Source organism: Megalopta genalis, chromosome 4 (assembly GCF_051020955.1).
Source record: "Megalopta genalis isolate 19385.01 chromosome 4, iyMegGena1_principal, whole genome shotgun sequence".
NCBI classification, from domain to species: domain Eukaryota; kingdom Metazoa; phylum Arthropoda; class Insecta; order Hymenoptera; family Halictidae; genus Megalopta; species Megalopta genalis.
The window spans coordinates 2,865,050-2,878,963 of NC_135016.1; the positions used below are offsets into that span (position 1 = coordinate 2,865,050).

At 47.3% G+C, this 13,914-nt stretch overlaps 3 protein-coding genes across 6 annotated transcripts in view; 2 read left to right on the forward strand and 1 right to left on the reverse strand.

Annotated features, from left to right (window-relative positions):
• The first annotated feature begins 80 nt into the window (after positions 1–80).
• LOC143259368 (tubulin glycylase 3A-like) lies at positions 81–4,036 on the forward strand. 2 transcript variants are annotated; one of them, XM_076521075.1, is made up of 11 exons: positions 81–509; positions 571–979; positions 1,035–1,168; positions 1,233–1,325; positions 1,401–1,576; positions 1,638–1,776; positions 1,849–2,062; positions 2,143–2,233; positions 2,326–2,496; positions 2,580–2,836; positions 2,924–4,036. In XM_076521075.1, exons 1-11 carry the CDS (start codon positions 282–284, stop codon positions 3,085–3,087), a joined length of 2,076 nt encoding a protein of 691 aa, XP_076377190.1. In that variant the 5' UTR covers positions 81–281; the 3' UTR covers positions 3,088–4,036. The 2 variants fall into 2 exon arrangements, with proteins under 2 accessions (XP_076377190.1, XP_076377191.1); XM_076521076.1 differs by having other exon boundaries at positions 2,326–2,478.
• Arglu1 (Arginine and glutamate rich 1) lies at positions 3,170–9,238 on the reverse strand. Of its 3 annotated transcripts, XM_033467509.2 has the most exons (6): positions 8,895–9,235; positions 8,450–8,593; positions 8,123–8,170; positions 7,626–7,851; positions 4,716–4,799; positions 3,170–4,638 (listed from the first exon to the last, which is right to left on the reverse strand). In XM_033467509.2, exons 1-6 carry the CDS (start codon positions 9,035–9,037, stop codon positions 4,474–4,476), a joined length of 810 nt encoding a protein of 269 aa, XP_033323400.1. In that variant the 5' UTR covers positions 9,038–9,235; the 3' UTR covers positions 3,170–4,473. The 3 variants fall into 3 exon arrangements, with proteins under 3 accessions (XP_033323400.1, XP_033323401.1, XP_076377195.1); XM_033467510.2 differs by lacking the exon at positions 8,123–8,170; XM_076521080.1 differs by lacking the exons at positions 3,170–4,638; positions 4,716–4,799 and adding an exon at positions 6,633–6,966 and having other exon boundaries at positions 8,895–9,238.
• Positions 9,239–9,544: 306 nt separating this feature from the next.
• The window catches only part of GckIII (Germinal centre kinase III), a 112,247-nt gene continuing 107,877 nt past the window's right edge, over positions 9,545–13,914 (forward strand). Inside the window, exon 1 of the mRNA XM_033467507.2 lies at positions 9,545–10,748. Coding sequence (XP_033323398.1) covers positions 10,734–10,748 — 15 coding nt within the window. The 5' untranslated portion in view covers positions 9,545–10,733. The remainder of the gene's footprint in view (positions 10,749–13,914) is intronic.

Genomic DNA, 13,914 nt, shown 5'->3' on the forward strand with positions numbered 1-13,914 from the left:
GCGGAAAGCGGTGACGAAATACAGGACCTGCTGGAAATGGAGGGAACAAGGTTTCCTCGACGAGGACAGGCGCATGACCTAGCTTCGTTATCGTGAACGCTTTGTACCGTGAACATATAACAGTATCGAAGCACGATACATCGATTCCCGGAACATTTGCATCGACGGTGTTACTTTTCGAGGAGAACTACATACGGAAAATTTGCACGCGAAGACAGACCGAAATGAATAAAACATGATCAAACACGCGAATCCGTCGCCGACCGCTAATAAAATGCACTATGTTACACCGAGACGGCTCTATCAATTTTTTCGAAAATAGAGAACGCGCTGAAGCGATCGATCCTAACCATGGAATCCTGCTCGTCCACGAGAAAATTGCAGGACTCGAGAACGAAGACCGCGAAATACAGAGCCGGAACTGCACGAGAACAATTAGCACGCGAAAATGGCAGATCATGTTAACTTCCGATCATTGCACGATTAAAGAACACTGTCAAGGTTGGCAGGTACGAGAGAAACGATTTGTTCGTCCGAACGCGTGTCTCTATAGTTTGCGTTTTCCGTCAGATATATCCGAGTTCCATAAAAGAAACCGAAGAGAAGTCGCAGCTGCTTCTGCGTGTATCCGATTCGAACATGGACCCTCCAGCTATTTCGGCAACCGAACCGGTCAGAACCGCGAACGCCGAGATCCTCTGCAATCGCGAGGATCTGAGCGATCTCCTCGACGAAAGGGACAAAGAGGAAGAAAACGAGCACGGCAGGATCGTGTTGAAGGACTATTTGAAGCTGCTGACCACCGACCAAGCGAAGATCAGCTTCATTCTGACGATGCTGACGAAGGCGGTGAACGAGCACAAGATCTTCGTGATCTTCGGCTCGTTCCCAGCCCTGAGGAAGCCTCTGGGCAAACGCGGCTGGATCGAGAAGAGATACATCCGCAAAATGATCTCGATGACGCCGGAAATGTCTGCAGGTTCCCAGAAATGATCGAATCGTTACCGAAACCACTAAATCCTGTTCGTTTTCAGCCGGCTTGGAGACAATTGAGAAATTGCTACGCTGTCCCGCGGATCTGATGTGGTATACGAACAAAAAGGTTACCACGAAAATGGACGACAAAACCATAGTCAATAAATTCTCCGGCTGCTATTTTACGTCGAAGGTTGCTTATGCTGGTTACCTTTTTATTCTCGATGCGGCGCCGTCTCTGATCGTCCTCCTTTCAGGTGGACATGTGCAACAACTTGGAGAACGTTTGCTGGTACTACGAGGTTGGCGTGTCGACTATCCAGTTCCCACGATGCTACAACGTGTACCAAGTCCGTTTAAATCGCTCATCGGACTATCCTGGGCTAGAACGTCCACGAGATTATGATACCATCGCATTTGCACAGGCCGCACAGATCGAGGAGTTCGTGCGGGACTTTCGGATCACCGCTTGCATGGGGATCCTCAAGTGGTTTCTGTTTTTAGCCAGCGTGGCCGGATCGAACGCCACTTGGTCAGCGACCGGCACCGTGCCCATGTCCGCCATATTGTTCGCACTGGAGCGTTGCAGGGAATACATAAGGTTGTTGTTCTTCCTCCTCGTATCTTTATTCTTCTTTTATTGCTCGTTCAATGAATTACAGCGTGTGCGCGCACGAGGACATCGACGAGCACAAGGATGCGAGCGTGTCGCCGGCCGATTGGAGCCAGTTCCTGACTTGGTACGAACGCTTCTTGCACAAACGCGAGATCCTGGAGAAAAGCGACGGGCTCGACATCGAGGTATGCGAACGGCGATCGTGTTCGGCTCCCGGCCCGTTTATCGCGTCGCGCATGAAACGCGTTTTATGGCAGAACCTCGTGTCGTACACGGCGAACACTCTGAAGGACATGATACAGTGCCGGCCACAGAGTCGGATCGACGGGATGAGGAACGTGTGGATCTTGAAGCCGGGCGACAAGAGCTTGGGCAGGGGCATAGTGTTGAAGAATTCGCTGGCCGACATCCTGAACAAGGTGAACCACGCCGCGAAGGAGTACATGCAGTACGTCGTGCAGAAGTACATAGGTGAAACATAGGTTTTGCAAACATCGTCGTGGGCGCGCACGGTTTTCGACAATTTCGCTCGAGTGGCATTTTATTTTTAGAACGGCCTCTGCTCGTCCACAAAACGAAAGTCGACGTCAGACAATGGTTTCTGATCACGAGCACGCAACCGTTGGTCGTCTGGATGTACAAGTATCGATTCTCTTTTGGCTTGTTCCTTTTCCCGGCCCTTTGTCCGGATTTCGTCCTCGTCCTTCTCTTCATCGAAATCGTTCCCTCCGAAGGGACATCCTGCTGCGGTTCGCATCGAAGGACTTCACGCTCGAAAACTTCCACGAGTCGATTCACCTGTGCAACACCACGGTGCAGCTGAAGTACAGGAAAACGGTGAAGCCGAACGCGCGGATACCCGGCGAGCTCCACTGGAATCTTCAGAGGTTCAAGGAATACTTAAAGTGTGCCGTTTAATTCGATTCCGTCGGCGAGACGCTCTCTCGATCCGGTCTCGTTATTTGTATCGCGTGCTTCCCTTTTTCAGAGCGACGGATCGCGAGTTCGCCTGGGAGAAGCTGATCAAGCCGGGCATAAAGCAGAATTTAATAGGGGCACTTCTGGCATCTCAAGAAAACATGGTGAATCGCCGGAACAGCTTCCAATTATACGGCGCCGATTTCCTGATAATGGACGACCTGTCGGTCTGGTTAATCGAGATCAATACGAACCCGAGGCTGCATCCGCCGAGCAGCTCCGTTACCGGGAAACTTTACCCGGAAGTGATCGAGGACACGATGAAAGGTAACCGACGGGCCGGTGTTCCCTATTTCCATTGGGATTGGGCGAGGACCGGAATTAGCGGGGCGAGGAGATGACGCGTGTTTAAAGTGGTTGTAGACGGTCGCAAGAACAGGAAGGCTCCCTGCGGGAAATTCGAATGCATTTACAAGCAGCGCAGTCCATTTCACGGTAATGTTTTCGGGCAAGCGATGAGTCTGGGAATTCGTGGGAAAGCTCTGCTGCCCTCGCAGTCTTCGCCGCGGAAATCATGAATAATAATACCCTACGGGCTCGCGGCGAATCTCCGCCCCGTCTACGCGTGTCCGCAGTGCCAAATAACTTCTACACGATGGATTTAATAAAAACGTGTTTATTTTACAAGTAACAATGGTTGCGGGTAGTATACAATCCTATATGAACAGATGGTTTGTTTGTGTGTAGTATCAATACACATCTATGTATATAGGTACACGATTGCGTACAAGAGACATTCTTGCTCGTGGCTCCATTCATACGTTCGAGCACGTACAAAATGATCCATTCAAAGTGTCCGTTCTCATCTTACGATCACCAACGTAAAACTACGTACTCTTTAATTTTGATTAGAAAAAGAACACTCGCTTCTTCGTCCCGGAGGATCTCTGAAGACGCGCACTGTCCGTTCAACGTGTATCGTTTCTTTAAAGCACAACTTACTAAAAAACACACTTGTCATTTCTTTCTTTCTTTCTTTCTCTCTCTCTCTCTCTCTCTCGCTCTCACTCTCCTGCTATTTATATTGCTTCGAAATCAGGTCCGCGCGGCGGTTACGTGTGTTTTACAGACTCACGATAATCGTAGAAAATTCGTCCATGCGTTCGTAATTCGTTACAAAATCTATGTTGGTCGTGTGGATAATATCGACCGTCCCGAGGAGAAAGTAAACCGGCCGCCGCGTCTCGTCGAACACTCGACACGCGGGCGGGCTTAATACGATAGTCGTGTTTCGCGTATCGTAAGTGTCTAACTGTAAATAAAATCGTTATTCGTCTGGTTCGGTGTTGATGTAATTTACAGTGAACCCGGCGTATATATTGCATGTGTAGAAACTGCAACCTTGGTAGGCTGTTCGCCACGCTTCTATCGGACAGAACGAGCAGAACCGGCGGCTCGTGTTAGTGGCGTGCGTTAGGTCCGAATGGGGCTCTGGGGAGGTTTGGGGGGGGGGGGGGGGAAATAAAAGATAGAAGAAACGAAAATGTACAAGATGCGATTAGGGATAGTTACGCAAGTAACGCGCTACTCCTCTATACAATTCTGCGTTCTCTCCGCGCGAAACTCGTCTGTCGCGATATCGGCGTGGCGTCGAGAAAACTGTGAATGATCCCATCTGTATCGGGGTTCGAAATCCGGCGTGCATAAAAATCGATTACTCGGTCCCGACCCGGCGATCGGGAACGAATAAGCGAATTCACGAACACCGCCGGGTTTCGACGAGCATCGCAAATACATTCGGGTGAGCTTTGGATCTTGTCGCTGCAGAATTATCTGTACGTATCATTGTACGGAGGTTGAGGCAGCTTACGATGAACTGTTCATACGGAATCGAAACGATTCCAGAGAAACCGACAAGATGTATAAATATCACATGTAAAACTGCACGAAATGAGGACAGAGACTCACGTAACTGGCTTTAGCGTAAAGGATAATTTAGGCCTCGAGTTGTTCTTCCCGAGAATTTTCTTTTGCTCCTCTTTCACACGTTTCTCTTGCTCTTTCCTCATTCTTTGCCTCTCCTCTTCCATTAAACGTTGCTGTTCGACCATGGCCAATCTTTCCTCAGCCTGCGACAGAGACATGTTAACGATCGTCTGCCGTTTGGTCACCGTTTTAAGTGACAAGTTCACAATCTTCGACCTACCAATTTCTTCTGGGCTTCTTCGATTTTTCTGTTGTTCTCCTCCACGATCCTCTCTAGTTCCTCGCGCTTCTTCCGCTCTTCCTCCTACAACGACAATGGGCTCTATTTACACGAAGCAATGATGGTGTCGCTCACCAGCTGTTGTTACACCGTTCATATTCAAAATCATAGTGCCGCTACGTCAACAGCCTAGTGTTATAAATCCTAAGAACCTTTCTTTCTCTCTCGCTCTCTTTCTCTCGCTCTCGCTTTCTTTCTCTCTCTCTTTTTCTTTGCACTTGAATTACAAGGATAAAAAAGTATTTCAGGATAACGTGTGAAATTTTGAGGTCGGGTCTTTTGCAATATTATATATCATGAATCAAGGATGGCTTGTCGAGAGAACGTAAACGGAGGACGCGTGTGCGAGACCAGCTCCTCCGTTCGGATCGAACCGAGCCCCTCGCAGCTCTTCCCAGCGAATGCTGTTTATTCTCTGATTTCCCCCAGACGACTTAGGATGCCACTTAAAAAAGTGAAAAAACGTGAATTATGATTTCTGAATTCAATCTCCACAGTGCATGCAAACACGACGGTAATCGTAAAATTCTACAACGTCGCGACGCGTCGAGGAAACTTCTTCTTATCGCAAAGTGCACGAACAAATTCTAACTTTGTACACAAGAAACAAACAGAGAAAAGACAAAAAAAAGGAACATCTCTAAAGAGACTGGAACGAACCGAATCGTTTCGTAGCGAGAAACCGGATTTTCTAGTCTCCTTTCGATAAAGATCGACGCGCTGTCGACACTTCAAAACTAATAGAATGAAACGTATTTAGACCAAAAAAAAAAAAAAAGAAAGAAAATAGTTACGAACGAGTGGTGCCATCCGTTCCGACCTGTCGACGGAATGCGTTGTGTCCCAGGTACTAATACGTAATTAGCAAATCTAAAATAATCCCTAGTATGGTTCTCGCCAAATACATAGCGTTTATAAACAAAGAATGATAATAATAATATTGGTATAAAATGAATTATGAATATATAAATTGGATAATACCTGAATGAAGCTCACGCCAGCACGTAGGGGATGCCTTCTTCATCGATAATCACTCAGCAGTGAGTAAAATACCGGCATCTTCTGTTGGTAGTCAGTAAGGAAGGTGACCTATATATTTGCTAGGTCGTGCTTTGTTGCTATGGGATTTTCTAATTCGGCCCTTTAAGGTCTACGTCTCCCTTTCACTAATTTTTTTTATATATATATGTATACATTTATGTGCACGTGTACGCATAAGTCTCTTCCAAACTTGTTCACATTGGTTAGCTCAAACTGAACGCGCGAAGCAAGAAGGATCACGAAACAAAGCTATGTATATATACATATATATATATATAGATAGATAGAAAACGATCAACTTGTAATCAGGGTCGCTGTCCATTTGACCGGAACACGTGCTGATTTCCCGAGGGTGAGAATAAATATATGTAATTGTGCTCGTACACAAAAGACATGGCAGAAGAACACTCCTATAGTCGCATTTCAAGGAGAACGCTGTATATAATATGTATTAGAAAAAAAAACACAAAGATTGAATTCGAATAAACAACGCTTATCGGATATTTCGATTCGAGTAGGTGCCAATTAGATCAAATAACAGGACCCCTTCTTATTATGTAGTACGAATTTTCCGTCCCAGCTATCGAGGTAAAAAGCGAGTTACAAAACAGCAAAACAGAACAAAACGATCGTGTGTGTATGTATGCGTGTATATATATATATTAGAAACATAAAGTCTATTAAAAAGTTGATAGTGTCTACGTTATTGTTTGAGAGTGATCGCGTGACAAACAAAATCAAGATTACCGCGTGAAAAAGTTTTTATTCTGACCGGTAGCAAAAGCTATTCAGGGAAAAAGTAGCACTGTCCTATAGTTTCGTAGAAAAATAACTTTATTTCAAGCTTACGTTGGTTATTGGTATTCTTTAATGTGTATCTATACTATGGTATATCTTTCTCGATAAATTACAAAGTTCGGGATCGCTAACTTTAATTGGCTGGATGTGTTTTATCTTTTCTTCTCTACTCCTCGAAAGACTGTACGATGCGATTTATGTGGACATATTCACATCGCGCGGGTATAAACTAGACTGATAAGTAATTAGGTCTGCTGGATTGGCAGGGCACCGCGATTGCAAAAATCGGCGAGCAAAAACGCGCCGGAGGTATCACCGCGTTCGAACGCGATTTTTCCAATTCCAGGTGCGACTGGCAATTGAGAAAAATATTGTGTGATGAAAGGTATTAATGTTGTACAAATATATAAATATATACATGGTACAAATACAATATTCCGTTGATAAATAACCGATACATGCGCCTATAATAGCAAAATTCTTCTCATACGAGAAAGTGTTGTATAATCTTCCCAACAACGCGACCTCAGTGGATGCCGGGAAGTCGAAGCAATGTGGCTTTTCAAAAACGATACTTCTCTCTCAACAATTTACAACCACAATGCTTCAAGCCCAAACGCTGTGATCGCGAGATGGAGAATTAACGTTGCGCTACGCGAGTTAGTTAATAATTTATCACATTGCGATTCAACTAACAGCCTTTAGACAATCGTTTAGAATGCCTAATTTCAATTCCACGATCGTTAATCATTGGTAGATAGGATTGTAAAGTGTCCTAAATAGGATAGTCGTAGAAAATATTTGAACTAATGTGCACCTTACCGGAAAAGCTGCTAGATTTATCGTAAAATTCACGAAATTTTCAATTCTCTACGCGTTAGATTGCGCTCTAGCCATTCGAATGGATTCAAACGACGAAATAATGCGCGAATAAAGCACCAAACATGTTTTCTGCTGATCGTAACAGCGCTTGGGCTAACACTGGCCAATGTTTCTCTGGATTGGTCTTACCTCTCTCCGTTTCTCCTCCTCACGAAGTTTCGCTTGTCTCCATTCCATTTCCTCCATCATTTGACGCTCCATCGCCCTTTTAGCTTCTTCTACCCTCCTTTGTACTTCCGCTTCTATTTCCTCCTTTCGCTTTTCTAGCTCTTCCTCCACCCTCTTCTGTACTAACTCTTCGATTCGTTTGGCAGCCTCCTCCTCAACCATTTTTTGCTCCACTTCACGTTGCCTTCTGCAACCACAGAAGCATTTTGTTGTTCTAACGCTACAGAGGTAGCAAACGTTTGACAAACAAGTTACCCAGCATGCTTCTCTCGCAAAGTATATATTAACTCAACAAAATCTATCTTTAAGTCTGGAATCGCTTTGCCATAGTTCAATTATATTAAAAGATCTTGGAAGCATTATTTTTTAATGCTCGAGATATATTTATGTATATATGTATATATATACATAATCGAATTCAATTGAACCACCACCATGTAATAATTTTTACGTCTTACCCAACAGCACTCGTAGTGAAGATTTTGTTCGATAATTCTTTCTTTTTCCTGACAACATAATTAGAAATAAAAAACGTATACCAATGCAAAGAAATTATATAAATTAATATTTATAGAGTTACACGCTTAAAGAAAGAAACTTATAGCGGAAAGTGATATTGAGACAAATCAAACATAATGCAAGTTATACGCCGCTACAGTCATTGTACATGCCGAACACCTAATAAAAGAGACACCGAGTGGTATGTAAAGACTTGTATACTTCAATTAAGTATGATAACTTTGATTGATATGTAAATCAGAGAAACAGCAAGTTGTACCAATTACCTTTGTCGCTCCATTTCTGCTAGTCTCTCTACCTCGTCCATTTTTCTATCTCTGTCTCTGTATGAACGTTTTTTATGACTGACAATATGTACATCGTCCGAGGCATCGGAACCTGAACTGGAAGATGCAGAATGGGACCGTTTTCTGGACAAACAAACAAACAAACACGCTTGAATTGCATCCGCATGTATTATGGGAGATGCCGACAGTGACACGTCGCGTCGAGAAGTAGCGACGAGCGTGCAACATACAATAATAGGAAATGAGAAACTTGCGACGCACTAAGAGATATATAAGAAGGTAATCCACGTAACTTCCAACAACATATATGAAAGCGCAAAGGAGCTCTCCCACCGAGCGTGTGAGGCAAAATGGCGGAGTACTTGATAAATTGAAGTAATTTGTAATCGCATATGGGAATGACAGGAAAGTAGAAGTGTCATACCTTGATTTCGAACTGCGTTCCTTCGGTTTCTCGGAGTATTTGTTATTCGAGTGTTTTTCTCGAGATTTGGAGCGTTTCCTCGAGTGTTTGCTCTTGTGACGCCTCCTGCTCGGCGATTTCGTTCTGGATCTGGAACGGCCCATTTCTACTAGATCTATTGTTCTTTTCGAGGACTCGCACGTGAAACGGAGACTCTATACGAAACTTGACAGGTAACCGCACTTAAAAATAACCGAACACCACGCGAACACAAATATAAAGAACAATCCACGTCCTACGCGCACACTGCACCACTGACTTGTGCCGTAGTCGCGGCGGCCATCTTTAAATTTGCACTACTCAAGATGGCGGGCGGCAGCGAAGAGGACCAGACATCGCTCCCCGTTTGCATGAAAATTTTAAAGATAACACGGATTCATTTTGGTAAGAACCGCACTATTCTTATTCCCGAAGCTCCGCTGATTCCTTAGGTATAAGTCACTCCTATTACGAATCGATATTACGAAATATTTTTGTATCTCGTGTACGGCCGTTGAAATATCATCGAATCGTAGCTTCTACGGCTATCCAGCCAATCACAGTTGCGTGGAAATAACTTGGAAACTAAATCAATGCAGTATGCTATTTATTGCAGTATGTTATTTATTCGTAAGGAACGTACGTTGTAATATTAAGACATCGAGTATAACAATCGCTGCGTCGTCGAAACGAGACGCCGTCTAGGGAAGGCTCGATGGGAGCCGATCTCAAACGATTCTACCGTTACGAACGATATCGGCGTTTAGTTAGAGTTGAAACAAGCGTAACGAAATGAAATTCATTGTCGCCCGACGCATCTTTGTGGTTCTTCTCCGATGAAGATCGGAGCACCATGGATATCGAAAGCAGGTTAGCTGCTAACCGTTAGCTAGTAAAAGATTCAAACGCGGAGAAACAGCGGGAAGAATGTGCGTATATTGGTGGCGCGCATGTTCCCCGAGGCCGCGGCACCCGTTCACAGCTGTGTCGGTTGCGCGCGCAGCTGATTCGGCTCGGTCCGCGACATCAGAAATCAAGATGGCGCTCCTCTGTTTGCGGATGATTCTGCGACGTATATAAATACGTGAAAAAAACAGTGGGAGAGAATCGGTTCCGCGGTGGATCGTGTGGTTCGTGGGGATCGGTGGACGCGTGTCGGCCGGTGACAGTTGATTGGAAACGGGACGGGATTGCCGTGGTTCCCGATAACGCCGGTCACGGAGAGTCGGCCGCAGGTCTATTTCGAACGTCGGCGAAAAGGTGCTCTCTCGGTGCCCACCTGAGGAATGCCAGATTATCTTTGTCGCGTCGACGGCACGGTCGACAGGGGGACACGTTAATCGCGGTACGTCGAGTCAAGCTATCGTTCGAGCCATCGCCGTCGGACCCGAAGGTGTTTGCAACGGTGATCCCCCGCGAACGGTGCACGCGCTACGTTTCTCCCGTGACGTATGTGTGTCGCGGAGGGCTGCGAGACAGGTCGGTCGCGAGTGTCCTCGTCGTCGAGCTCGTGTTCGTGCCCGTGGCCGTGCTCGTGTCCGTGCCCGCGCTCGATCTCGATCGCGTTCGCGTTCGCGTTATCGTCGGGGTGTTCGTGGCTAGTGTACCGTGACGCGAGTGGCGTTTGCCGCGGTTTCGATGCGCCTTCGTTCTCTCTGGGATATCTGGACAGGCGAGATCAGCTGCTGTTGCTGCTGCTGCTGTCGTTACCGCTGCTGGAACAACTAGTCCGGCAGCGACGGGGGACGATACTCTTCGGCAGGAGCGGTGGGGCAAGGAGGTGCCGGAAGCAGCCGCGAGCCCGGGACCATAACCAAGAAGATGGCTTACAACGAGGTGACTATTCAGTTTTTCTTTTTTTCGCGAGCACGAGCTGCCCTGCCATTCCCCGCGTCTATGCCTCTTTACCGTTCCGTGTTCCTATCTCTCGCACGGTCGTTCGATCCCATGGGCTGACCTCGCGACCCCCAAACGCCAATTCTAACCTAACCTCTCGTTCCTGCGCACAGCTGGCATGTTATCAACTCTCCCTACCCCTCGCTCTCTGCCCCTTCCGCGGCCCGTTCACCTCCTTTCCGCATCTCTTCATTCTCATCCTTTCGTTTCCACGTTTACCATCGTGCAGCTCGTCCTGTTTTTTTTATCGCCGTTTTTATCGTTTATTGTATAATACTGGCGCAAGTGCTCTCCTTTAACCTCTGCTGTTTCTTCGACTCAATTTTTTGTTGTTGTTGCTAAAGTTTCGGATGCGTCGATGTTCCTTAGCTAGCAATTAAGCACTGGTATTACAGAATAAATTAGTGCGTTCGGTATGTCTTCCGCGAAAACACCTTCGCTCGCAACGATATAACCCCCAGAATTATAGTAATTTTGTTCCAGCGTTAATTGTTCGAGCGTTGCCTAAGGTCACGATTGGCGTAGAAATTATCGCAACACCTAATTGCACGTCTTTGTATCTATTTTGTCCACAGGTTCCTGTTCGTTACCAGCGCGACACATTTCTGACGCAATCATTTTGCGTTTCAGGCAAAGAAAACCAAATTAACTTCACCTGTTTAGTCGCCCAAGGTCGGCGCTCGTGTTTACGGCATTCAGACAGTTGAGATATCTCCTCGTGTTTCAATGTATTCTCGGAGTAATGCATTTTTTCGTGTACACACGCGCGCACAGGACTGGCGCGACGAAGGGAACGGCGGGTCAATATTTTCTCTGGATTGATTTCACAATGGAATTCCATTTATACGTGCCCAGGGACATGCGGCTCGCATAACTGGGTCGCTCGTACAATAGGAGTCCACCTCTAAATCTCTCCGGCACCGCCGATTTTTCGTTCAAATAACCGGAATTCACGTGCAGATAACAGTCGGCAAACATTTGCGGCCGAATTTCAGTTAATCGAGCGCTAACTTAAATGGAGTTCCGCTGTACCTATTTTCGTTTGATTTACTGTGACCTATCTTCGGAGACATCGTCGAAGATCACTGGTATCGTTACTCAACGGACCAGAGACGCAACGAAACCGGAACGAACGACGCGCGCGTATCTCTCGTTCGCATCGGGACACAGGAGATAATGTTACAAACGATCGTCTTCCAATCTTCCCTCTATTTTCACACGACGCAGGGTAGAGGGGCGGAGGGAAAGGATACGTACATTCTCGGCTTTACCTATCGCCGGCGATTCCGTAAAAACCTGTGCAATCTGTGCAAACACAGCGATCCATCCATCGCCGGTCAATCGTCTCTCTGTTCTGTTCGATCACCTGGCTCGACTCCGTGATTCCGTGGTAGAAATAGAAAACGGTGTCCGCGGCTATCGGGGTTAGTTCGTAGTCGACGGGGGTGGATAGAGAGATATCCCGCTGCTTGAAATATGAAATGGCATTCGAGTTTCGCAATAAAAACGGAGCACCTTGAGCGCAAGGTGCTTCCAGGGAACCTCGTTCGAATTCCAGCATCGCGAACGCAGACACGTGTCCGGGTTTATGCTTTCCTCATGGTTCCACGGACATTTATATCGCGTTAGCTCTCGGGATTCGTGACCGCGCGGGTGCAGCTTCGCTATCGGCGATTCCTCGTCGCTCCTGCAGCCGCTCCACGCGACGATATTGCGTAACCGTATCCCATAAAGAGCCGCGAGGTATCGTGTTACCGCAAAGCGAACCGAGCGAGACGGCAGAGGTAGCGAAAAATAGAGAGAGAGAGAGAGAGAGAGAGAGAGAGAGAGAGAGAGATGGAACAAAAAACTAACGAGACCGCTTCAATGGACCCGATTCCGGAGTAACACGATACACACCTTGGCCGCTCGTTCATTTAGTTCGTGATCGCAGAAAAAGCTCGTAGCTCGAAGAAAAGGAGCGTTAGCGTTTCAGGCGGAGAAGCGCATCGACGTGTCGGCACCGCCGGTATCGGTATCGGTATCGGTATCGGTATCGCACGCGTTCCGTCGCATTGTTCCGGCCCTCGAGATTATCCGACGAGCTTATCGCGACCGCGGTGACGCACGTTGCACACGTCCGCTACCTTTTATCTCGTTCGCGTCTATTTCTGCCCGTTGACTTCTCCCCGGAGCAAAAAGAGCACTGGCCGGTAATTAATACGCCGCGATCCGATCGGATTTCGTTCGATACGGCGCGGCGCGCGGTGGATATCGTGTGATGCGACACGGGAAAATGTATCCTGTAATCGTACGCGTGGCCCGCGATTTTTCTGATCGCGACGCACCGAGTCCATTGAGGTGTGCTTTTCAAGGAGTCGATAGAGAGACCGGTCGGCTTCCTCGTTCCTCCGTATTTAGTATTTATAGTGTTTGAACCAGGAAAAGATATACACGCCGCGTCGCTCGATGCAGTCGTGCGCGTCCCCCTCCACCCATCGCACTCCGAGAATCGAAATGTCGTCAGCCATTATGGCCGAGTCTCCTCCGTCGGGGAACACGGGGGGCATAGCGGCATAGTGGATCGTTAACGAGGCATTCATAAATTAAGCCTTTCTCGTGACTGGATCGTGGGAATCGGTTGTTTTGCGACACAAGGATTCTTCATTCTTCGTCGCGCACACGTGCGCTACGTGTCCGCCCCGCGGCGTCGTTTTCCTCGGAAAACCTAGAAACGAATCCGGGTTTCGTTTGCGACGCGTTCTCTCCGTCGTCGACGCTCTTCGAGGCGGCAGCGGTACCGTAAACCGTTAAAGCGTTCGCGGTCAGGTTCAAACGAAACGCGAAACGATGGATGCACGATGCACGATGCACGATGCACCTGCGCTCGGGAGGAGCTCGAAAAAGGAGTAAAAGCGGCAGCCTTTAGGAACAATGGCACCTGCTACACCCGGTCATATCGATCGAGAACGGAATGTATACGCGAGCGTCCCGGACGGGATTCCGGCGTCGTGCTCTCCCTTCGCCGGCACCCACTCGTGTGTCGGCGATCGTACGGCTTCTTTCGCCCGCGTCGGACCTTGTTCTCTTCTTTACGACTTCCCCGATTCGGCCCTCGTCCTCCGTT